Consider the following 24,947-nt stretch of genomic DNA (forward strand, 5'->3'; position numbering starts at 1 on the left):
CTGGCACCCCTACTGAGATAAATATCTCCGGGAGCAGGTGGTCCCGAAGCTGAAATTAATGGGGTTCAGCTACGGAGACCCCCTGCTTAAAGCCTATGTAAAAAAAATATATAAAAAAAGGGCGAAGAAACGACCAGCTTGTATTGCCGCTTTAATATACAATAATACGTTCTTCTTTAATAACATCTATTACTTAAATGATGTGAAATATATATAACATACTGTAGCATTAAGAATAGTATGTCAAATTAATATTCACTCATTAGTACAGTATATAAAAACATAGTTATTACAAACACGTTCCTAATCTTATACAATGTATTATATAAATGTAGCGGTCATGTAAAATGCCTACAGTCATCTCTCCTGCTGGCAGCAAGGCCTGGTAAGTGTGGGCATGCCAGCAGTAATCATGGAGGTTTTCCCTCACACCCTGGTGGGGTGCCCTGTGTATGGATGGGACTGGTCACATGCTCTGACTCCATGGTTAGTGATGTCAGAGGTGTGTCAGCCTCAGAAGTTACATAAGGCACAGCACTGTGTCAAGAGTTAGTTCTGTCAGAGTTCAAGGTGAGTACAGTTGCTGTATAGTTCTTAGTTCTAGTTCAAGCCCAGCAGGAGTGGCTGGAGAGTCTTGGTATGAGACCTGAGTTCTGCTGAGAGGAAGAGTTGCGGTAACTCCAGAGGAGACTGTGTCCAGGGACCTGGCACAGGATAGTGATCCCTGCGGGGATAGGGAATCCCTATTAAAGGAAAGAATCACCTTTGAAGGGAAGCAGCGAGGAGAATCATGAGAGGCTAAGTCTCAACTGCGAGGGGCAGCTAGCCCACATCATTCAATAAAGATGTGTTCATTCAGAAATCCTCTCGTGTACATCTGTGGAATGAGTGTACAGAGAGGAGCACCACGGAGGAGTTCCTCAACAGGATCATTCCCATGCGGACGCAGGGACCCTGTTGAGGTGGAGGCGCTGCACTGGAACTAGGTGAGACTCAACACACTACCTCAGCTGCCTGTCTAGACGGGTTCTCCCCACACACCATCATGCGGGAGACTCAGGAGTCCTGTAGCCAGCAGGTGCACCATCAGGCATATTCACACTGTAATGGGGTCCGGTTAGACCACAGGGGCCAATGTGAGATTGGGTGGGTCAGGACGGGCCAGAAAAAACGTTACATTTGGAGGCGAGCTGCTGAGATCAGATCTGTCAACAGGACAGGCTCCAGCTAGGCACACTAGGAAACAGGGAGAGTGTCTGCTGCCACTTTGTGCTGCGTAGGGACGGACCTAGGGGTGGTCAGGGGGCTGACGGGATATTGTCAGTTCGCAGGGACAACCTAGGGGCCTGAAAGGAGTGAGGGGTTTGGAGCCGGGCTATAGCTGACCGAGTCACCTTGAGGCAGTGCTAGTTGGTAGGATGCCAGAAGGGATAGCCTGTTAACATGGTCAGGAGTCCTGGAGAGGGTCTGCGCTAGGCTGACCAAGACAGGTAGACGCCCCAAGTACTGCATGGCAGAAGCCAGAGTACCTAGCCCATTCCAGACACTCACCGTAGGGAGCACAGACTGGGAGGAAGGAGTCACAGCAGACACTGAGAGAGTGAGCCTAGCCTGAGGTAGTGCACATTGAGTCAAGCCTAGTTCGGGTACACATGTGGTGGTGCATCTGAACATCTTTATTGTACTGATGTGGAGGCTGCCCCGCAGAGCGGAGCCCCATGTACGACAACTGCTACGAGAAGATGGAGGATCCGCGTGGTGCGGAGAACATAAAATGGCGACCAGAGGCTGGTGGGGAGGGCACCCGTGGCGTGCAACCCACTGAAGAGCAGACTGTCGCCGAGTTATCATTGACCAATCTGCTCTGGAGCGGAGCGAAGGCCGTGGCTGCCCCGTTTTTATCCTGTCTGGGACAGCGAGGGGCCACCCTTGAAGAGTGTGAGGAAATTGTAATAATTGGGGGAGAACCCCGCGAGGAGAGCAAACAAATGGACTTTTTGGGCGTAAAAGTCAATCAAAATGGCGGTTCCCGCTTGCTAGGGAAACCGCATGGGCCAGTCGCAGAAAAAATGGCTGATGCAGGACTTGCAAAGAGCTGGCCGGGAATGGCGCGAACAGCAGAGCCCCACCCTGATGGGGGGCATGGCGCGAAAGCTATGGCTGCGCCGGGATGGACAGTGACTAACTCAGCCCCTGTGCTGAGTCAACCGCTTAGTCTATGGGACCCTCCCCTGATTTCTACCAGGGGGAGTGACTTTCAACTATGGCCTGTGGGAATGCACCCACTGGGCCCAGGGACTGATATCCAGACGGCGCCACTACAGAAAGTAGTTCCGGCCGCGGAAGGCAAGTGCAAGAAAGAGGGATATCTTGCACAAAAAGCGGCTGCGAGAAAAAGGCGGGAGCTAGCCGCGGGAAAGGACCTCAGCTCTGAGGAGGAGACTGGCGCGAAAACGCTAACCGCGCCCACCAGGACTGAGAGAGGTGCGGCCTTAATTAAGGGGCATGATATTCCCCTGTGGGACCCGCCCATAATTGCAACCCCTGGGGGCGGGTTTCAGCTCTGTCAGAGAAGGGAGGAGCCGAAGCAGGGAGTGGCGGATCCAGCAACTTCCATCAGTCAGTTGCGAGGAACCACTGAGAAGGAGAGACCTGTACAGGAAGTGGCTCCTGTACAAAGAATGGCCTGCTCCTCCACTGTGGGCACGATGGTCTCCACCCAGCCCTACTCAGTACCCGGCGGGCTACTGGTGGTACGGGTGGCTGGCACCGAGACGGTGGTCGGGCTCTGCCTACAATGCGGGCTGCCCGGAGGCACGGTCAATACAGCGGCACGTTGCCCTCATTGCGGGACTTTGTACCTGTGGCCTATGCCCACATTCATTCCTATACAGCCTGCTGACCCCCCGGTGGACGTGACAAGGCGCTCCGCCGAGTCCCCGGGCGCGCTATGGAGCAACCGCGCGAGTCCCGGAAACAAGGGACTGGAGCCGGTCAAGTCGGCTGGGTCACTGGCGATTGAGGCGGCTGAACCAACCCCCGCGCTCGGGGAAAAGAGACTGTCACCCCGCTCGGAGACCCCTAAGTCCGGGCGAGGGGATTACTCAGATGAGGACCTCCGTGAGCTGGCGGTAGTAAAAACGGAGCTGAAAAGGCAGACCGGGAGAACGACACCCCGTGGGGTGAGTGGCAGGACGTCCCCCGCAGATCGGCGACCCGACCGACGGAGTCCCGCCATCCCAGGACCTGGCGGAGACGGGAGAGAGACGCCTACACCCCTGCGGACGGGTAAGCCAAAAAGCCCTATCTCTTACCTGGTCACAACAGACGGCGAAGCGCTGGAAGGGCCGCGCCAGGCCCAAAGCGCACGTGGAGGGACGGCATCACTTCCGGCAACGACGGCGGAGCAACCGGATGTCGTCATAGAGGAAGAGATCCCGCATGAGGGTCCCACGCAAGATGGCGACGCTTCCGGTTCCGGGGAGGACTTCACTTCCGGTGGCGACGGCGGAACCCATGAAGAAAAAGCAGCGACGCTTCGGCGATCGGGGGAAGGTCCCCGATCACTTACAAGGCCCAGAAATTGGAGAGACGATCTCAGGACTGAGGAGGGTGAGACATCATCCTTGGACCAGTCTACGGACAGCCAGGAGCGGGTCGTAACCCCGTGGGGTCCCGTTCCGTGCCCCTATGCCCAAACCCCCGCCATAGTTAATACCCCTACCCCCATCACACGGTCACCGGGTTCACCGCCTAGCCTGGAGTACGTGGACAATTCACCAGGGGGAGAGGGAAGACGGACTGGGGAAAGGCAGCGCAGTGGCGCTACGGAGGGTGATTCAAGGGGACAGGGAGAATTGAGGCTGGCAGATACAGCACCCCAACCGGCAGTAAAGGCTTCGGGGTCCTCGAGGTGGTTCCCATCGCGATCCACGAGGTCGTCAGGGGTATTTTCATTTGACGACGACAGGGAACCAGGGCCTAACCCATTTAAGGAGACCCGGTGGTGGGCCCCGCTATTTGAAGGGTACTCCGCGTGGATGGACCGTACTCGGTTCCTCATCCGGCGGGAGGACGTGGTAGATTTCTGGTGGAAAGAGGGAGAGTTCACACCCGAGCAGAGGGACAGGGAATTAAAGAAGAGGTGGTTCCAGCTGGAGCGTAGAGACATAGCGCCCATGGGTCCCGACACACTGTCAGATCCAGTCGATCCTGATGAGCCCCTATCATGGGTGTTACCTGGGAGGGCAGGTAATGCTGATCTGACCAGGGTCAGTAGGGCGGAGAGGGCTATAATAGTCCGGTATAAAAAATCCCACGGGTTGGAGTATCCCTATGTTCCGGAGCCCCTGATGGATGAAATTGAGGACAATAGGGAAAGGTGGCTCCAAGAGACTATAGAGTTGTACTTAGTCAATAGGGGGAGCGCCATTGTAGGTAAGAAGGCGGAGGAAAGGATAGACACCCTGATGCGAGTGTGGAGCATAGGGAGAAATGTCCACAAACATAGGGTGACCTATAGGCCAGAGAGAGGATCGCCTCGGCATTACTATGTCACGGTCCTGGATATGGGTAACAGGGAGGTGAGAAAACCTGACCCAGATCACTATTTTTAGGGGGTACTAAAACATTACGCGGGTTCGTGGCTGCTGGTCGGGGCGGGCTTGGCGGACTGTACTGTAGTCATTGTTATGGTATTCTGAAAATTTGTATGTGAATGTTAACATAATTATGTCCTATGTTACAGTGCTTCCTGGAAGAAGGTGTACAAATTTAGGTCCCAGCGAGGTCGATGGGATTCACCAGGGGGAGAATGTAGCGGTCATGTAAAATGCCTACAGTCATCTCTCCTGCTGGCAGCAAGGCCTGGTAAGTGTGGGCATGCCAGCAGTAATCATGGAGGTTTTCCCTCACACCCTGGTGGGGTGCCCTGTGTATGGATGGGACTGGTCACATGCTCTGACTCCATGGTTAGTGATGTCAGAGGTGTGTCAGCCTCAGAAGTTACATAAGGCACAGCACTGTGTCAAGAGTTAGTTCTGTCAGAGTTCAAGGCGAGTACAGTTGCTGTATAGTTCTTAGTTCTAGTTCAAGCCCAGCAGGAGTGGCTGGAGAGTCTTGGTATGAGACCTGAGTTCTGCTGAGAGGAAGAGTTGCGGTAACTCCAGAGGAGACTGTGTCCAGGGACCTGGCACAGGATAGTGATCCCTGCGGGGATAGGGAATCCCTATTAAAGGAAAGAATCACCTTTGAAGGGAAGCAGCGAGGAGAATCATGAGAGGCTAAGTCTCAACTGCGAGGGGCAGCTAGCCCACATCATTCAATAAAGATGTGTTCATTCAGAAATCCTCTCGTGTACATCTGTGGAATGAGTGTACAGAGAGGAGCACCACGGAGGAGTTCCTCAACAGGATCATTCCCATGCGGACGCAGGGACCCTGTTGAGGTGGAGGCGCTGCACTGGAACTAGGTGAGACTCAACACACTACCTCAGCTGCCTGTCTAGACGGGTTCTCCCCACACACCATCATGCGGGAAACTCAGGAGTCCTGTAGCCAGCAGGTGCACCATCAGGCATATTCACACTGTAATGGGGTCCGGTTAGACCACAGGGGCCAATGTGAGATTGGGTGGGTCAGGACGGGCCAGAAAAACCGTTACATAAACATAAGGATGTCTGATCGTAGAGTTAATAATTTATTCACCATCGACATAGCATATACAGTAGTATCTATTAACATTAACATTTATTAAAATAACATGTAACATGGGGAAATCTGCACTAATCCAGCTGACAAAATGTATGTGAACAACTGTCCCGAGTCCGCCTGGCTGGCGTTGGAAGTTGGACTCGGGAAGAGGGGCTGTTGGCTGCCAGGCCCCAGCTCTCCTCTGCTACAGCCCCACCTTCACTTCAGGCACCACCCCCGCGTGTGCACTGGAAGTTAGGCCCGCCAAGAAGTCAGGCCCAACTTTCCCAGCTGACAACATGTATGTGAACAACTGTCCCGAGTCTGCCTGGCTGGCATTGGAAGTTGGACTCGGGAAGAGGGGCTGTTGGCTGCCAGGCCCCAGCTCTCCGCTGCTACAGCCCCACCTTCACTTCAGGCACCACCCCCGCGTGTGCACCGGAAGTTAGGCCCGCCAAGAAGTCAGGCCCAACTTTCCCATCGGCTCAGCACCGACGGCCTTCCCCTAAGCTTAGAGAAAGTGCTGTGGAGGCCGTGCCTGTGGGTAAATGAAGAGGAGATTATTGAGTGTGAGTGGGGGGGGGGTTATTTAGTGAGGGAAATGGGGTTAATGAGTGAGGAGAGCAAGGGGGGATAATGAGTGTGAGTAGGTGAAGGGGGATTCAAGATTGAGGGGAGGGGGGAATTGAGTGAGGGGAGTGCGGGGGAATTGAGTGAGGGGAGTGCCAGGGAATTGATTGAGGGGGGGGGGATTTGAGAGAGGAAGTGGGATTTAGTGAGCAGGAAGAGATCATTGAGTGAGAGATGAGTAGGGCGGGAGCAAGAGTGGGTGTGAGAGGGAGGGGGGGATAATTGAGCAGAATGGGGAAAGATGAGGGGGATTGAGCAGTAAGAGAGGGAGGGGGAAAAGTGAGGGGGAGAGAAACATGGGGGGAAGGAGAGGATGAGGTGAGAGACATAGAGGGGGTGAGAGAGCAAGGAGGTGTGTAAGAAAGGGGGAGGGTAAGAGAAAAGGGTGTGGGGGGTCTCACAAGGCCGGGAAAAACTCCAGTCCTGGGCCCTGTGAAAGCTGTCGGCGGCCCTGGCCATAACTACAAAGTCAGGGAAGGAAAGACACAGACTAATGGTAAATAAAGCCACACAATATCAGTTGGTGTTTTTAATAAGAAGCATTTTTTGCACCAAAAAATTATTTAACTAACATATCCGTAGCAGAAGTTAACGCACCATCCCATGTGGCTTGTTTTCCTTTGGTGATTTTCTTTGCTATGAACTACTTGAACTAGTGGCCACCAGGGGTCACTAAAAGCCCTATAACATTGCACTCAAAAGTTGTAACATCCAATTAAAGACGTCGTGAAATGGATATTGTATATTAGATAGGACCAAAGGAGGGATCCAAAGAACCCCAAGGCAAAAGACTCAAAAACTTAATAAAATCAAAAAAATAATAACATTTTATTTTAACCAATCAACAGACACACAAATAGGAAACATATAGACAAGGCTATTAAAATCCCCAGCTGGAGAGACGGCTAGTGACGGGGTGCGCTGGTATCCAAATATAGCCTATGCTTGTAGGGAAAGGAATCCCATGAGTATCTTTGGATCCCTCCTTTGGTCCTATCTAATATACAATATCCATTTCACGACATCTTAAATTGGATGTTACAACTTTTTAGTGCAATGTTATAGGGCTTTTAGTGACCCCTGGTGGCCACTAGTTCAAGTAGTTCATAGTTCAGTTTCCCTATGCACCGAGTTTTTTTATTATTATACTATTAGGTGAGCAATGAGTCACTACTGTATGTTTGTGTGAAGTGATTTTCTTTGCACCTGAGCCTGGGGGGTTTCCTGGAGCTGCTCCGTGTAAAACTCCAAATCCTCATCTTTTTCTTCGCCATAGAATTTGTAAACACCCCCAAGGACGGAGATGCAGATATACCCCTCTCCTCCCCTCCCTCTCCTTCCCCCCCCCCCCCCCCCGATTCCAGTCTGATTTCAGGAAATGGATTTTACTACAGAGGCTTTAAAATAATACAATTTTGGAGTTGAAAATCTAATGGTTCCTGTGTAACAAAAATAGAAAGATATACTGTAGTGATATTACCTGCCTGTGTAACCAGGATTCACTTTCATCTTCATGTTTCTAAAAAGACAAAATATTAAAATCGTAAATTCTGATTTCATGCATTTAATGTAAGTAGTAAGAGGCTAACATCATCTTCCTAGAAATGCACTTTTAGCCCTGATTCACAAAAGGGTACTACGCATTAGCACACCCTAAATCAGCAGAACATGTAGCACTGTGTACTGTATATTAATATTTTTATTATTATTATTATTATTATTATTACAGGATTGAAGCAGGAGGTCTGCGGAGCTGAACTGCATTAATTTCAGCTCAGATGTCCCTTTTCTTCCAGAGATACTTGCATTCTTAGACTTTGGTCCCGCTGCGGCTGGCGGCGCTACACCAGCTGCTTGCCTCCGGTCTGGATGTCCCCGCTGGCTCCTTCCGGCGTGGCTGACTGCGTGCTGTGACGCGTCAGCCAGCCGGAGCTACAAGGAGCTTGTGGTTTCGGCGAGTGCCGCGTCACGTGACACGCAAGGCAGCCAATCCGATTTCCCCCCCCTGCTCCGATCCCCCCGTTCCGATTCCCCCCTTCCGATCCCCCCTGTTCCAATTCCCCCCCCTGCTCCTATTCCCCTCCTGCTCCGATTCACCCCCCGTGTGTATTTGTGTGTGTGTGTGAGGGGCTGATTGAGGGGCTGCAGTGCTGCGCTGTGCTGTGGGGCTGTGTGGTGTTCCAGCCCCCTCATGTCATGGCCGCGCCCCCCCACCCATTTTGGCCACGCCCCCCGCGGCGAAAAAAATTCACTGCAGACCGCAGATAGCGGTGCAGTGAATTTTACGCGCCGCCGGCAAGCAAGGCGGCCGTGCGGGCGCGTGCAGCGGGGCCTTGGGGTGCCGGTATCTGCAGCCAGGGAACTGCGTGCCAAACAAAATGTTGGTGTTTAAATGTCCCGTGTCAATAGGAAGCTGTGACGTGATCCCTTGAGGCTTCCTATTGGCTCACGTTACCTGGGCATTTAAACTCGAGAAATACCAGCACACCCTACGGAGGTAAGTATCTCTGGAAGCAGGGGGTCTCCATATAAGAAATGAACACTGTTCAGCTCCGGAGCCCCCCTGCATTAATTCTGTAATTAAAGCTTTGCTGCTTTAACTCTCATCCATGTGACTAGGAGCAAAGCAGTGCTAAAGCTGTGCATCCCTTTGAGGATCAAAGCCTTTGTGCAGTAAAAGTGCTGCATCAGGTTTCACTAAGCTGTGTTGTGGGGTATTGTACATTGGTCTCCTTTGATGTATTCGTTGCACACTGGGGTTTATGTATTAAACTGTGATACCTGTTTCTGGTTTCTAATAGAATCCAAGAGAAATTTCCTTTCCCCCCCCCCAAAAAAAACATTTTCCTTCAGACTTTTGCAGGACTCAGGCCACATAACCTGATGTCCCACAGCCATTTTCTATACTGCAACTTTTTCAATAATTGGTGAAAAAGTGGCAAAATTTGGTTGAAATTGGGCAAATTCGTAAAGTTGGGGACATTTCGAACAATGTAAATTTGACAAAAAAGTGCAGAAGTTGAGGAGAAAAAAAAACCTGTGAAGCGAGTTTGAAGACGTTCCCACATCTCTAGTTATTAATGTTGTAGCGGAAACTGCACAGACGCAGAGATTTAAAGCAATTTCAAGAGTTTCAACAAATATGTCATTAGAGAAATATTGAGATTCAAATCTTTTGGAGATTTTCATGATGAAGTGTTTGATAAGGTTGAATAATAATAAGTAGAGGCAATAAAAAAAAAATATTACAGTATGTAATATTATTTTTTATCATTTTTGGCATTGCGGCCGTATCGCGGCTAAAGCTCTCGCAGTCCCAAAGACAGTAAAATGCCCAGGATTAATGCTGTGGGGTTCCCTGCTTTTTGGATGGGACCCCCGCAGTATTAACTTTACTGGGCCAGTCACCAGTCTCCTCAATTAGCAATTTCTTGTGCTTTTTATTAATATTTTTTTACATAGGTTTGAAGCAGGGGGTCGCTGGAGCTGAACCCCATTCATTTCAGCTTCGGGGACCCCTTGTTTCCAAAGATAGAGACCTCCCGTAAGGGGTGCCGGTATCTCCTGCAAGATTAATCTCCTGTGTCAGGGCCCACATGACTGGGACATTTAAACAGGGCCGGGATACCGGCATCCCATACGGAGGTAGCTGCTGAAGAAATTACATGTAAGATAAAGAAACAATAGCCAGTCAGTATCCGCCTCTTGCTATTCTAACTTTATATGTACACAGCACTAATCATGTACACAGCACCTTAACTGTTTTGGTGCCCTATACATGTACAGTAGCTACTACATCATGAGATCGGACACTCCAGGGGCATTATGACATAGTAGCTACGTCAATCTTACTGCCAGTTTTCGGAGGGGAGACTGCGTTCTGCGCAGCGCTCTATCAGGAAGTGGAATGCAAGAGGAGGGCCGCAGCCTCTCCAGCACGCAACTGGTTAAAGCAAAGGCGTACAGACATGTGAAAATACAGAATAGTCATACAGCACTGCAAATGTAACCCCTACACTGCCAGAGAAACTAGAATCCATGCCACACACGTTTCCATTTGTCTGCGTGGCAGCAGGACCCAGCAATTCAGAAAATATAAGAGAATCATAAATAAAGGGAAATGTCTCTTTATGAAGGAGCAATGTCACAGTTGCGATGCGGTTCTAGATTATTTAAGCAGTTCCGTTGTAATGAGGCATTGTGCAGTTCTAATTTAGATGCATGGTATAATGAGTTGCTGAATGTGCAGTCCTCTCAGAAAGCAAAGGAAAGAGCAATCTGCTACAGCTAATTTACTCATGACTAACGGTTCTCGTTTACCATTTGGCTTGTTTGTTAAAAAGTAGGGATACTATTTCTATTTTTTTTTTTACTTGCTGAAGCGTTGATACTGTACGTGTGGCAGTTAGTAACAATATGCACTGCTATGCAATTATTATTTTTGACTCGGAAACGAGGGAGACGAAGCAATAAATGGCCCATCTAAAACGTGAAAAAAATAATAGACGGTTGCCCCCTGTAAAAAGAACACGTATGGGAAAACAAAGCCCGCTTATAATAATCCCTAAAATGCCCAGAGACCTGTGAGTGCAGCCAGCAAAAGGGGTATATATTTTCTGATTTATGGTCTTACTGTGTGCATACATTACCACAGGACACTTACCAAAATTGTTCCAGCAAGTTATACCCAGTATATGGCCATCTTGCCTCTGGTCCAATGCATTTACTTAGTTGCTATAGTTGGCAGGTGGTTACCATAAAAAGGCTTGAGATATTTAAGGAAGAAGCTCAGAGTACAAATCATGCCTTCTAGTCTGAGCCATCCTTTGTGCTAGTGTGAATAGACCACTTCTCCTTATGGAGACTCCTATCCCATCCATATTCCCAGAGTCCATAATGGGTTGGTGGGCATTGTGCAGAATGCATCCCCTACTACAGCAGCCACTAACTCACACTACGTAATCTATCTATACATTACCACTTCTATAACTTGCTAGAATCTATTATATTTATGTTAAATTGCCCACTAACCTCTTCTCTTTGAACTCCTTTCCCAGGACAGGCTTTCTTCCTAAATAAGGTGGTTTTATTACCCCAATCAACCATGTGCCTAATACTTTTAACAACATTTTGTATAGCTTGTCATATAGAGGCCTAGATCATATAGTACTTGGTGTCATAATAAAGCTTGTAATAGGTGGATTTTAGCGTAAAATAGGAAGGAATCTCTTTATGTTCCATTGACATACACCACAATAATAAGGAGAAAACATGTTTCAGCTAAAACTCAGGTAGTATAGCATAGCCTGGGGCAAAATGGATGTGCCTTTAAACTTACAGTAGCTGAAGGCTGCTACTAAAGCATCTTATTGCCTGCAAGATCTTGTAGGACCATTTAACACCAAAGGTACTGTATATGGAAATAGAATATTTGTTGTGGATTGCCGTGATAAAGAAAAGATTAGACATGTCGCCTCCTTTCATTCCAGAGGAAACTGTTTTTTTTTTAAAAAGGGCTTCTTTGATTTATATTACAGACCTTTACTAAAAAGTAAAAACCTTTAAATGTACTTCTTAATTCCTGCATTTTCCCTTTGGTTATTACTTAAACGCTTAGGAAGAAGGATTGACAAGGACCACACAAAATCAATATTGCAGTGGCAGTTGACTTTTGCCCTTGATTTGTACTTAGAACAGTATTGTACATTTGAAGTAATACAACCTTACAGAATGCTGACTAAAGTGCACAATAATTGTATTATGCTGTTGTTGCATCACCAGTTATTTATCTGATGTCACTGTAATGTATTAGAACAAACGTGCTGTCAAAGTGATCTTTATTTTCTATTCATTCAAATAATATACTTAATAGTAAAAATAATAACTTACCTTTGTGCAGACTCCAGTAGTGGCATCGCAAAGTGTCAGGATGGAAATATTCTGTGCCCTGTTTAACCAGTTTACTGCCACTTTGGTACTAGTTGCCCATTTCACCATAGTTATGTAGTACTCTCTACAATAAAGAGATATAATGTGAAATTAGTGGTCATCATAGTTTGTCACTGTATATCTGTGTTCATGTAAATCAACATTAATATTCCTGCAATGAAAACTGGTACAGCTCAACCCCCTTATAACGCTGTGCTTGGGGTCCAAAGAATTACATCGCGCTATAAGCGGATCTCGTTAGAAATAATGTACAATTGTATGCATTGTACAATAAAGTTTATAAGATACCAATAATCGTGTTGTAAAGTAAACATAAATATGAAAATTGTGAGCCACGCTTGCATTGCGTTATAAGCGGAATCGCGTTATAACGGGGTCGAGCTGTATTCAGTAATAAACAAAATGTAAAAAACAATTCCACTATCAAACATTATATTACTAACAGCACAACATTAATACTGTATATTACAAACAGCAAAAACGTTGCAAAATTGGTGCAAAAAAGAGCACCAAATTTTAGCCAACCTCCCTCTCTAATGCTTTCAATACTTTTGCAGCTGGAAGACTTTGAGAAATAACAGACAAACGTATAAGGAGCATCGATTAGACTAATTTAATAAGCTTGTACTCTCAGACGTATAACTGATTTATCACTCTGGACCAGAGTAAAATCCATCTGCTAGATTCAGTCAGATATTCCTGGGCAGTGAAACTGCTATTTTCTGAATATAATTTGAATGTGCTTTACTAGTAAACAGCAAAAAGCTGGGACACTGAAGCTGCATACTGCAGGGTACATGTACGGTATCAACATCAAGAATGGCTTTCATGCATTGTGCCATTGGTGGCTCACGAGTGCATCTCAGATAAGAAACCGTTACATCTGGTGACGATGGTTAGGAAGATATTTTTCCACAGACTTCATGGATCATATGAATATAAGCAAAAAGAATGGTAAAGAGACACAGGATTTTAGAATGGGAGGTATATTGTACATCCCATTCTACTGCTGTATGCGTCATATAAATACTCCCTAACATCTATTGACAATCCTCAGATGGAAACCTGATGCAACTGAAGCAAAATTAGAAAAAAGTACCTACAGTAGATACTGTACACTGATGCAGAACGAAAATGCCTTTCTTAGAGGTCAATTTTGCTTCAAAAATGCCTTAATATATAGACTGCATTAAAAATAAAGAATAGATAAAATATGCCAGATTTGTTTGTTGCTATTTTACTGTGCGCTGCCATTTACCTCAACGTATAAACAAATGGAGAATAATCACATGGTAATATAGTAGTCCTTTTATAAAATGAGCTGTTTGTTCGGTGCGTATCGAGTTTAGGCACCTCCACCATTCTTGGGGTATTTTGTGGGTGTGACTCGGTTCAGGTTCCCCATAAGAGATATCTTTATCTTTATCTGTATCCTCATAGGACCGGAAGGACAACTCATCCATGGGGTAGGGTTCATTACAGGAATGCCACATCTTGCCCTCCATTTTGGGGCTATCCGGTGTATTTTTCTTCCTGACCTCGGGAGGCACTATTGCAGCTGTTTTCACTGTATTCGCTAGAGCCCCGGCTGTAGTCCTACAGGTGGGCAGACTTTGCTTGCAGAGTTTGTAGCTCTCACAGGCGTCTCTGTACACTTTTTCTTTTTCTTCTTTACTTTGGTAGGGGCCACATAGGGATCATCCGAATAAGGCCTGAAGGAACACCGCTATGTGTGGCTGGGCTCTTTACACCAGGATAAGTATGTAGTTCATGCACTCAATCACACTGGTCAAGTGCGAGGGTACGTAGCTGCTGGTGCGCTGAATCCAGGGAGATCCTGATGTCCCAGATAAGGTCAGTAGAAGGTAGAGAAGAATCAGGCACACGGTCTTAATTATGCAGTGAATTTAATGCCTAAAAAAACAACGTTTCGGCAGTATTGTACTGGCGAAACGTCGTTTTTTTAGGCATTAAATTCACTGCATAATTAAGACTGCGTGACTGATTCTTCTCTACCTAAACTTTACACCAGGAATATATTTTCTTCCCTATTCTTGCAGAGTCTGTATTTGACTTCAGCTGGGCGGCCATTTTAAAATCCCATGTTTTTTTCCCACCATTGGTGGGGTAGACTTTGGTCACAGCATCAGTCCCCTATGTGGGTCACCATCTGTCGCAGTCCTCCCAGTCAAACTGTGGCGTTGTGGCTTTCTTCAGTGCAGTTGTAGCTTTCCTGCCTGGATGTGTAGCCCTTTAATTCTGGTCACTTCTGCACATGATTCTTTGTTTTGCTGCTCAGGCTGTTTGCAGGAACTGTATGCAGGCAAAAGCACAACAAATTCACAGGCAATCTCCGGGGCCCCTTTTAAATTCAAGGGCCAACTCTCATCCCACTTCTAACACCATATGTAAGAGATGTGTGCCGAGGTATGCAAATAGAGACCGTTATAGGGTGAAATTAATATAAGGATTTATTGCCTGTTATTTTAACAATGTTAGGTAGCCTAAAACAAGAGGAATTAATGCGGATTTGGGGTTTCTCAAACACTATCACAATTGTTTGTAATTATCCTGCCTGCCTCTCTGCCAATGTTCTTATCCACACCACCCCCCCCACAGCATTCCCTTCCCCCTAAATACTGTTCCTTGTCACCGTTTTATTACCCTTCCAATGTCTTCAAACATCCCTTTCTCACCCTACCTTATCTACAGTACATCTATGGTTTTTTTTCGGCTCTTCTAACCCCTATTTTAGTTCCTTTGTTAGTTATTCCTTTGTTAATCAGTATTTCTGACCTGAGGAAGAGAAGAGGACTCTCGAAAGCTTGTCTTATGACATAAATAAAAAAGGTATCACCTAAAACTAAGTACTCATTTATTCTGCACTATCGCTACTGGACTGACATGGCTATTTCAGTTATATATGTAACCAGGTCCCCCCATTTGCTCCGCAACCCCCGTTACCTCTGCTGATGGTGGGGGCTGCCGGAGCCAAGCGGCAGCCCCGCCGGCGTCCCTGGAGGGTGGGGGCCGAGCATGGAGCAATCCAGTGCTCGGAGAGGTCCCCGGCGGCTCCCGCGAGGGGCGCCGCCATTGTTGATGTAGTTGCACATGCGCAATGGGTCTGGGCTGCTGGTGGCCACTGCGGAGGTTGGCGCATGCGCAGAACAAGTGCGCGTGAGGCGGCCATATGGGAGAATAGCTCTCAAGAGATACAGCCCCCAGGGTGCACAGGGGCAGAGTCAGGTGACGCCAGGTAGCCAATAGGGCTGTAGTATCTCCCTGCTCAGGGATTTAGGCTCAGCGGGGTTTAGGAGCACGTCAGTCGGCGCCAGGAGCATTTATGGGAAGGAGGTAGGGTGCAGGAGTCAGTGACTCCCTGCACGAGGCCAGCAGCCCCCTAGGCCCCAGATAGCCCTGAGTCACCAGTAGTTGAGTGTTGTAGGGACAGGCCCCAGGTTAGGGACCCTGCCCCTTACTACACAGTGTCAGTTAGAGACACAGCGGACGCTGTGCATCCATCCAGAGGTTTGGGCTCAGACCTCCGCTACTGCTGCAGTAGCCATCCGAGTGGGATCGCCCCGGACGGTAGTTCCTGGATTCGTCAACCTTCGGATCCTTTGTGAAGCTCCTTGGCAGGCCCGGGCACTGGAGTGCTCGGCAGGTAACCATCAACAAGTGCACCAACGATCCTACAGATATTATTATTACGGGACTAGTGGCTGCGCAGTCACACATATCCTCTCCCTTTAAGGGTGCGGGACATATTGTGTGGGGTTATTGGACACGGGGTGGGATCACCCGGTGTAGGCGGGAGCGTCCTGCGAGATGCAGTAGTCAGTGTCTCCTCTAGAGAGGGACACCTGTTGGTTTATGAATAAGTACATGCTATGCAGTAAAGCCAGTTCTGTTTTACAACTGTTTGTTTAGGTGATTGTTTCCTGTGAGGGCCTCCTCCCACTCCGTTGGGATCCCTCCCAGGTGGAGGCGTTGCACCACGAGATTGTATTATATGTATGTACCTCAGGCTCCCCAAGCGGAGGCTTAGGCTCCTGAGAGCCACACAGGTTACACAGCAGGTAGTAGCGTCTGTATTCACAGGGAAATACCCGTTACATTTGGAGGCGCTGCTGAGATCAGTCCTGGGGTGCCCTACTCAGTAGTAACGTAGTATCCTTTCAGTCAGTATGTCTGCGCTTATGCCCAAACAAGTGGCCGACTGGGCCAAAAAGCTAGGAGAGCTCCTGCGACACGTAGTCGCCGTAGACGGGGTACCTGCCGATGTATCCATGTTTACTGTCTGCAGCGCAGTAAGGACATTACCTGGTCTGGCGAGCGCTCACCTCATCAGCAAGCACTACAACATTGACCGGCAAGAGAACACCCTATTGCTGGCCACCGAACAAGCTATACCCCCTGATAGAGGCCCACAAGTAGTGTATCTACCAGAGACTTTACCACAAGGGTGCCCTCTAATTTACCCTGGAACCGTTTCCAGTCACGTAACTTCCCTTACCAGACATGAGGGTTGAGAAGACAAAGATATGGCCGCCAGTACACCCATCAGATCAGACATATCTCTACCCCGAGTGACCTTCTCTTCTGATGCTAGGCAAGGGGCCACCAGCTGGGCTGGTAGCCCGCCAACATCACCAGTCCCTAACTGGTTAGTGAACAGCTTCAGCCCAACCCCCAACAGTCAGGGAGCGGGGATCGCAAGTTCATCAGACAGTGGCGGCTCCATGCTAGGAGTGACAATCCCGCAGCTTGTGGAAGCGATAACTACGTCCGCCCAAGCCCAAAATTACAGGAAGTTGAAGGCGTTTTCAGGAATGGTTCCTGTCCCCGCAGGCGAGGAAAACATCGAGTCTTGGAAGGAACACACCCTCAAGGTGATCGATGAATGGCCCTGCTCTGAAACGGTCAGACGTCAGAGAATCCTGGAAAGCCTCCGACCCCCAGCAGCCACCATAGTCAGTGCACAGCGCGACCAAGACCCTGATCTCTCTACTCATCAGATGGTAGACTTGTTAGTCCAGATCTATGGCAAAGATGAAGAGGAGAGTGAGCTGTGGTTCAAATATTACGGTCTCCAACAGAAGGAGAAGGAAGACCTGTCAGACTTCCTTCAACGAATCCAGCTGGTCCTGTGGAAATTGCGAACTTGCGGCCTCATCCTAGCCTCAGAGATGGACGAATACCGGCGCAAGCAGTTCCTCCGAGGGGCCATTCCCACGCATCACATCGTGATCATGATCAGGTGCTCACTAATGGAGGGGCCTCCCCCTACCTTCATGGACATTTTGGGGATCGTCAAAGGGCATGAAGCCTATACCAAGCTGCATACAGGCACCAAGGTCAAAGATCCCCCTGCGAGTGACATCCCAGGAGTCTCCGCTCGCCGGATCAAGAAACCAATCAAAGAGGAAGAGGAGCCACCCAAGTCGCCCTCAATGAAAGGCCGGACTTCGGGGCGATTCCCCCCCACTTACCCAAGACGACTGGATCCTAATGATATCGTCTGCTATGGCTGTGGACAGAAAGGCAATTTCTCCAGAGAGTGCCCTGATGGAGTCACCCAAGAAAAGAGAATGCCCAGTAAAGGAAGCCGGGCTAGGTCTATGATCTGTCATATACAGACCACAGAAGCCAAGACATCCGAGGCCACCCCTGCGCCTCCCGAAGCTCCAACTGAAATAAGCCCAGACGATGGAACTCCGGCCGGAGATGGTTACTGTCAGGTAGGCCCCTCTGCCATCGTGCGTGTGGTAGTAGAAGGGGTCTATGCCTCTGCTTTACTGGACACCGGGTCCCACGTGACCATAATATACCGACAATTCTACGACCAACACCTTAAGCACTATCCCCTGCGGTCGGCGGAACATATGAAGGTGAGGGGGTTGAGCAATGAAGATTACCCTATCGATGGGATTGTGAGAGTTCAACTGGAGATACTTCAATTGAATACCGGCAAGAAACATCCCATGCATGTGGAGGCAATGGTATGCTCGAAGCCTCAAGGACAGTGTCAGTACCCGGTCATCTTGGGAACAAATACGGATATAGTGCGAGCCGTAATCAGAGCCTACCTGAAAGAAACCAATGTATTGCCGATGGCCAATCCACTCCTTGACCCTGTACTGAGAGAGGAGTGCAACAGAGTATATGTCTTAGAGCGTCACGGGGACCTCTACAATCGTCAATGCGGACTGACGACCATTTTACCAGGGGGAGTACAACGCCTGGCCGTCTAGTGCCGTTATCCAGATTGAGATGAGACCGATCATCTGTTCTCTCTGGAGAGTGCCCCTGAGGAAGAGATCCAGAGAGGGTATAGGGTAATACCCGAAGTGAGAGAGTGGACGACCTGAATTCCTCTACGAACCTACATGTATGTTCAAAATATCTCTCCATTTCCGATGGACATTGATGTAGGACAAAGTCTGGGCAGCATATATCCCATCAGCCCGGTAGAAACAGTGCCCCAGGTGAACGCCGCTGCAGTGGGTGAGCAGTTAGTCGATCTGGACTTCAACTACGGAGACTCGACGCTGCCAACTGAGTGGAAGGATCGACTGACGGTCAAGCTGAATGAAAGAAGGATGGTATTTTCCACCAGCGAGATGGATGTGGGTCGCAGACGCAGCGCCCAACACACCATTAGGTTGAATGACGCCACTTCGTTCCGTGAACGCTCTCGTCGCATCGCCCCCAGGGATGTGGACGATGTAAGGAACGTCCTGAAGGAAATGGAGACCGCTGGGATATTGACGGAGTCTCTGAGTCCTTATGCATCACCCATAGTGGTGGTAAGGAAGAAGAATGGATCTGTAAGATTGTGCGTCGATTATCGAACTCTGAATAATCGTACGGTACCCGATCAATACAACCTTCCTCGCATTGAAGAAATCCCGAATGCTCTAACCGGGAGCCAATGGTTTAGTGTGCTCGACTTGCGATCTGGGTACTACCAAGTACCTATGAGTGAAGAGGACCAGGAAAATACAGCATTCGTCTGCCCCCTGGGCTTCTACCAATTTACGCGTATGCCCCAAGGTATATGTGGAGCTCCTGCTACCTTCCAGCGACTGATGGAGAAAACAATTGGGGACATGAACCCTCGGGAGTGTCTTGTCTACCTGGACGACATCATTGTCTTCGGGAAGACCCTGGAAGAGCACGAAGAGAGGCTGCTGAAGGTGATAGACCGTCTTGGAAAAGAAGGATTGAAGTTATCCCTCGACAAGTGTCGGTTTTGTCACACCTCGTGACCTACGTGGGACACATCATGTCTGCTCAAGGAATTGCTACCGATCCAGCCAAAGTAGAAGCAGTAGTGAACTGGCCGCGTCCCGAGAATGTCACGGAACTGCGATCATTCCTCGGTTTCTAGTCGAGCTAAACCCCTGAACAATCTGCTGAAGATATATCCTGAAGATACCGGAAGGAAGGCCACGTCGGCCCGTCAACCGTTTGGCGATAAGTGGACGCCCTAGTGTGAACGGGCCTTCCTGAACTTGAAGGAAAGCCTGACTGAAGCACCAGTGCTTGCGTATGCTGATCCAGAACAACCATACGTTCTGCATGTGGATGCCAGTCTCAATGGACTGGGCGCTGTCCTGCATCAGAAGCACCCCGAGGGTCTTCGGCCTGTAGCCTACATCAGCCGCAGTCTGACACCCAGTGAACAGAAATACCCTGTACACAAGCTAGAGTTCCTGGCTCTCAAATGGGCGATCACAGAGAAACTTCATGATTACCTCTATGGTGTTACGTTTGAGGTAAGGACGGATAACAATCCCCTCACATACATCAATACTTCCGCCATAGCGGCCGTCATCAATGATCAAGTGGCCTTCTCCAAACTACGGGTTGCAGATTTGTTAGGATGCCAGTCGCAGGCTATTCCCGCCGCTTACTGCGATCCCAAGGGAATTAACATAACTCATGACAAAGTCATAAGATGGAAAGACTTAGTGGACTATCAAATGAGAGATCCAGTAATCAGCATCATTCGGCAAGCTGTTCAAAGAAAGAATCCAGCTCTACTGAAGAGTGCTCCCCGAGACCTGATCGCGTTGCTAATGCGTGAGGTGGACAAGTTCGAGCTAGACAATTGCTTGCTCTATAGGGTAGTCCAATATCACAACCACCCTGATAGGCGACAACTGGTTCTACCCCAAAACTTGAGATATATGGTGTTGAAGTCTCTACATGATGAACATGAGCACCTCGGTGTAGAGAAGACTTTTGGGTTAGTCCGAGATCGGTTCTTCTGGCCCAAGATGCGGGAAGCGGTGGAACAGCACTGCCGCCGTTGTTCCCGGTGTGCGTCCAACGGAAGACTTTGCCTACCAGAGCAGCACCCATGGCCCATCTCAAAAGTTCTGGTCCAATAGACCTGGTGTGTATGGACTTTTTGTGTATTGAACCCGATACCCGAGGAATCTGTAACGTGCTGGTCATCACGGACCATTACACCCGGTATGCTCAGGCATTCCCCACAAAAGACCAGAAGGCCATCACAGTCGAAAAAATACTATCGGAGAAGTTCTTCGTTCACTACGGTCTTCCAAACCGACTTCACTCCGACCAAGGGTGAGATTTTGAGAGCTCTCTGATCCGAGAATTACTCAAAATGCTGAACATCGCCAAATCCCGGACGACTCCACACCACCCCGAAGGAGATGCTTTGCCTGAATGATTCAACAGGACCTTGTTGGACATAGTCGGAACCCTGAAGGGTGCGCAGAAAACGGAATGGAGTCGACACGTAGAAGCGTTGGTACATGCCTACAACTGTACTCACCATGAGTCCACTGGATTCTCCCCATACTTCCTCATGTTTGGGCGGGAAGCAAGACTCCCAGTAGATGTGCGTCTTCGAGTATCAACGGATGGGATACACAATGCTACCCATTTCAAGTATGTGCAAAAGCTAAAGGACAGTTTGCAGCAAGCTTACCAACAGGCTGAGAAGTCTAAAGCTAAACTGAATGCTGGCAATAAGAGACGATATGACAATAAAGTCAAGTATCGGGAGCAACGTCCTGGGGACGCTGTGTTGCTTGGTAATCTGGGAGTCCCCGGAAAACATAAACTGGCGGACCGGTGGAGAGACCGTGTATATGAAATAGAGTCACAGATGCCCGGCCTCCCAGTCTATCGCATCAAAGACACTGACGGCCGGGTAAAGGTTTGGCATCGTAATCACCTTCTCCCCATCCCCAAGTGGGAGACTAGGAAGCAGAAATACTGGCCACACCGCTCAACGGTGAGTCCGACTTATCAGAGATGGGTCAAGAGACAGTAAATAACGAAACCCACTCTGAAACTCCTGAAGACCCTATGGAAAGACCCTCTTGGAGGGACTATTCCACAGAAGGGGCATCTCCCGGAGGAGCTACGGGTAAAGGGCCCCGTAGGTCAATGCCTACTAAGGTGGCACCAAAAGGCCAGCCTTTGGATCCACAGAGCCCGTGCTTTGTGCCTAACAGAGACTGTTCAGAGACATTTCTCCCCTCAAGGGAAGAGGCTGAGCCTCAGGACTGTACTTATTACTCCCCAGAGGGAGTTGCTGAAGAACAGCTCCGTAGGAGCCAAAGAGTCAGGTACCCTCCAGATCGGGTAACCTATGATCAAATTGGGGCACCCCATTATGAGGCTCAGCAGTGGTCTCGCAGCAGAATGCAGTCCGTCATTGTGATGTTCACTGAAATGTGCAATCTGATCTAGAGATGATAAGTTAAGATCGCATTGATTGTTGCATTTTAATTATATAACGATGTTGTGCCATTTTCATTATATAACTTTTCTACATAGTTATATCAAGTTATGTGTCCCAAGCGGGGACGTTGGGGATTTTACCAGGGGGAGGATGCAACCAGGTTCCCACATTTGCTCCGCAGCCCCCGTTACCTCGCTGATGGTGGGGGCTGCCGGAGCCAAGCGGCAGCCCCGCCGGCGTCCCTAGAGGATGGGGGCCGAGCAGGGAGCACTCCGGTGCTCGGAAGGTCCCCGGCGGCTCCGGCAAGGGGCGCCGCCATTGTTGATGTAGTTGCGCATGCGCAATGGGTCTGGCCAGCTGGTGGCCACTGCGGAGGTTGGCGCATGCGCAGAACAAGTGCGCGTGAGGCGGCCATAGGGGAGAATAGCTCCCAAGAGATAAAGCCCCCAGGGTGCACAGGGGCAGAGTCAGGTGACGCCAGGTAGCCAATAGGGCTGTAGTATCTCCCTGCTCAGGGATAGATACATTTTGCGGGCTTTAGGAGCACGTCAGTCCGCGCCAGGAGCAGCTAGGGGAAGGAGGTAGGGTGCAGGAGTCAGTGACTCCCTGCACTAGGCCAGCAGCCCCCTAGGCCCCAGATAGCCCTGAGTCACCAGTAGTTGAGTGTTGTAGGGACAGGCCCCAGGTTAGGGACCCTGCCCCTTACTACACAGAGTCAGTTAGGGACACAGCGGACGCTGCGCGTCCATCCAGAGGTTTGGGCTCAGACCTCCGCTACCGCTGCAGTAGCCATCCAGGTGGGATCGCCCCGGACGGTAGTTCCTGGATTCGTCAGCCTTCGGATCCTTTGTGAAGCTCCTTGGCAGGCCCGGGCACTGGAGTGCTCGGCAGGTAACCATCACCAAGTGCACCAACGATCCTACAGATATTATTATTACGGGACTAGTGGCTGCGCAGTCACACATATCCTCTCCCTTTAAGGGTGCAGGACACATTGTGTGGGGTTATTTGACACGGGGTGGGATCACCCGGTGTAGGTGGGAGCATCCTGCGAGACACAGTAGTCAGTGTCTCCTCTAGAGATGGACACCTATTGATTTATGAATAAGTACACGCTATGCAGTAAAGCCAGTTCTGTTTTACAACTGTTTGTTTGATGTGATTGTTTCCTGTGAGGGCCTCCTCCCACTCCATTGGGATCCCTCCCAGGTGGAGGCGTTGCACCACGAGATCGTATTATATGTATGTACCCCAGGCTCCCCAAGCGGAGGCTTAGGCTCCTGAGAGCCACACAGGTTACACAGCAGGTAGTAGCGTCTGTATTCACAGGGAAATAACTGTTACATATATATTTGTAATAACACAAAAAAATAGAACACAAATATTTAAAAAAAACACAGGAAGGACTGAGGAGGGTCAGGATCAGTAACTGCAACACTGAAGAACAGCAAAAATAGTAGAGTTCAAATCATGTCAAAGGAAGAAGCCATGTAGGAAGCAGAAGCAAGTTGAATGAGTATTTGTATGCTGGAGATGATAATAATAGTAAGGGACTGTGTGATACCTAACACCATCACTCATGAAAAATAAAAGATAGTGCATCACACCACAACCCTAAATTTAAAATGCTACCAGTGTCAGTAGCTAGTACACATTATGGACAAATAATTATGTGTTCTGTATAGTGATAGCGCCCTGACTGTAAAAATGCCACAAATGACAGCCTGGGCACTGTGACATGTTGGAGAGGAACATCCGTGCTCCTCCACCTCACCTTCACCAAGACACTCCTCACTAAGCTGACCAGAAGAGCCACCATCACCCCCAATGTTACCCTCACTCTCTCCAACATCTATGTAAGGATCCGCGCTGCGGGTACACCCGCTTCCCGCGCCTCCCTACCTTTGCTCCGTGCCGCCCAGGGTCCCCGACGGCACGCCTCACTCTGTGCGGTCCCCTCCACTTCCGGGTTGCGCGCGTCACCCCCACGGGCACGCGCGGACCCTGGCTTCAATTTTCTGGCGCCGGGCGCCTGACTCCACCTCCTCTGACACAGCGCGCGCATCACGCGCTTCCCTGCCCCTGCTCTGTCAGGTCCGCCCCCCAGGCCCTTCTCTCCTATCAGGCCCTTGCCTTGGGCCGCTCCTCCGTCCCTCCCCTTGCTCTGATTGGCCCCAGCCTCCCAGACACTTCTCCCCTATCAGGTCCTCCCTCTGGCCACTCCTCCGTTCCTCCCCTTCCTCTGATAGGTCCCAGCCCCCTATTTAGTCTTCCCTCACCATTTCCTCTTTGCTCTGCATAGCTTCTGTACCTTGGTGCTGTCTGCTGTTGCCTGGCCCCTTTTGTCTTTCAGTTCCTTTTCCTGTCCCTGGATATAATGCTGACCTCCCTGGATATCGACATTTGGCTTTGGACTTCAACTACGCTGCTCTTTGGAACCCTAGGATTTGGCTTTGGACATTACTACTCTGCAGACATCTATATCCCTTGGATACGGCTTACGGACACTCTACTATGCTGCTCTCTCCACTCCACGACCCAGGCTTACAGACACTCTACTACGCTGCTCTCTCCATCCCACGACCATTGGCTTACGGACTTTACCTTTCTACACTGGAACTGGCAAGTACGGCCTCATTCTATTCTTGTTACCAGGACCACCTATGCTACTTCCACACTCTGGCCGTGCCCCCGTTTACTGCTAGGTGTGTGGTAATACTCCATTCCCCCTCAGTCTGGGGTCTCGTCTGGCTTGTGGGCAGGCCGAGCGTTACAATGTACTAAAGAAGACCCAGTCAGGCTTACAGCAGTCATGTAATCGCTGCTGGAAGCACTTCCTATTGCTACTTTACCCACGCCTTCTTCCTGCAGTTCTTTATCTTTGCTCTCCACGTCATCACCACCTACTGATGTTTCCTGGGCCCCAGCAAGAGCTGAAAGAGCAGCATTGA

The 24,947-nt window shown here is 49.4% G+C and overlaps 1 protein-coding gene across 3 annotated transcripts in view; it reads right to left on the reverse strand.

The window, feature by feature from the left end:
• The window catches only part of DPP6 (dipeptidyl peptidase like 6), a 1,044,825-nt gene that overhangs the window by 63,739 nt on the left and 956,139 nt on the right, over positions 1-24,947 (reverse strand). For all 3 annotated transcript variants that reach the window (XM_075587874.1, XM_075587872.1, XM_075587873.1), the window contains exons 11-12: positions 12,210-12,333; positions 7,801-7,839 (exon numbers count right to left, since the gene is read on the reverse strand). In XM_075587874.1, coding sequence (XP_075443989.1) covers positions 7,801-7,839; positions 12,210-12,333 — 163 coding nt within the window. The remainder of the gene's footprint in view (positions 1-7,800; positions 7,840-12,209; positions 12,334-24,947) is intronic.

The sequence above is a fragment of the Ascaphus truei genome, chromosome 2, assembly GCF_040206685.1.
Source record: "Ascaphus truei isolate aAscTru1 chromosome 2, aAscTru1.hap1, whole genome shotgun sequence".
Taxonomy (NCBI): Eukaryota; Metazoa; Chordata; class Amphibia; order Anura; family Ascaphidae; genus Ascaphus; species Ascaphus truei.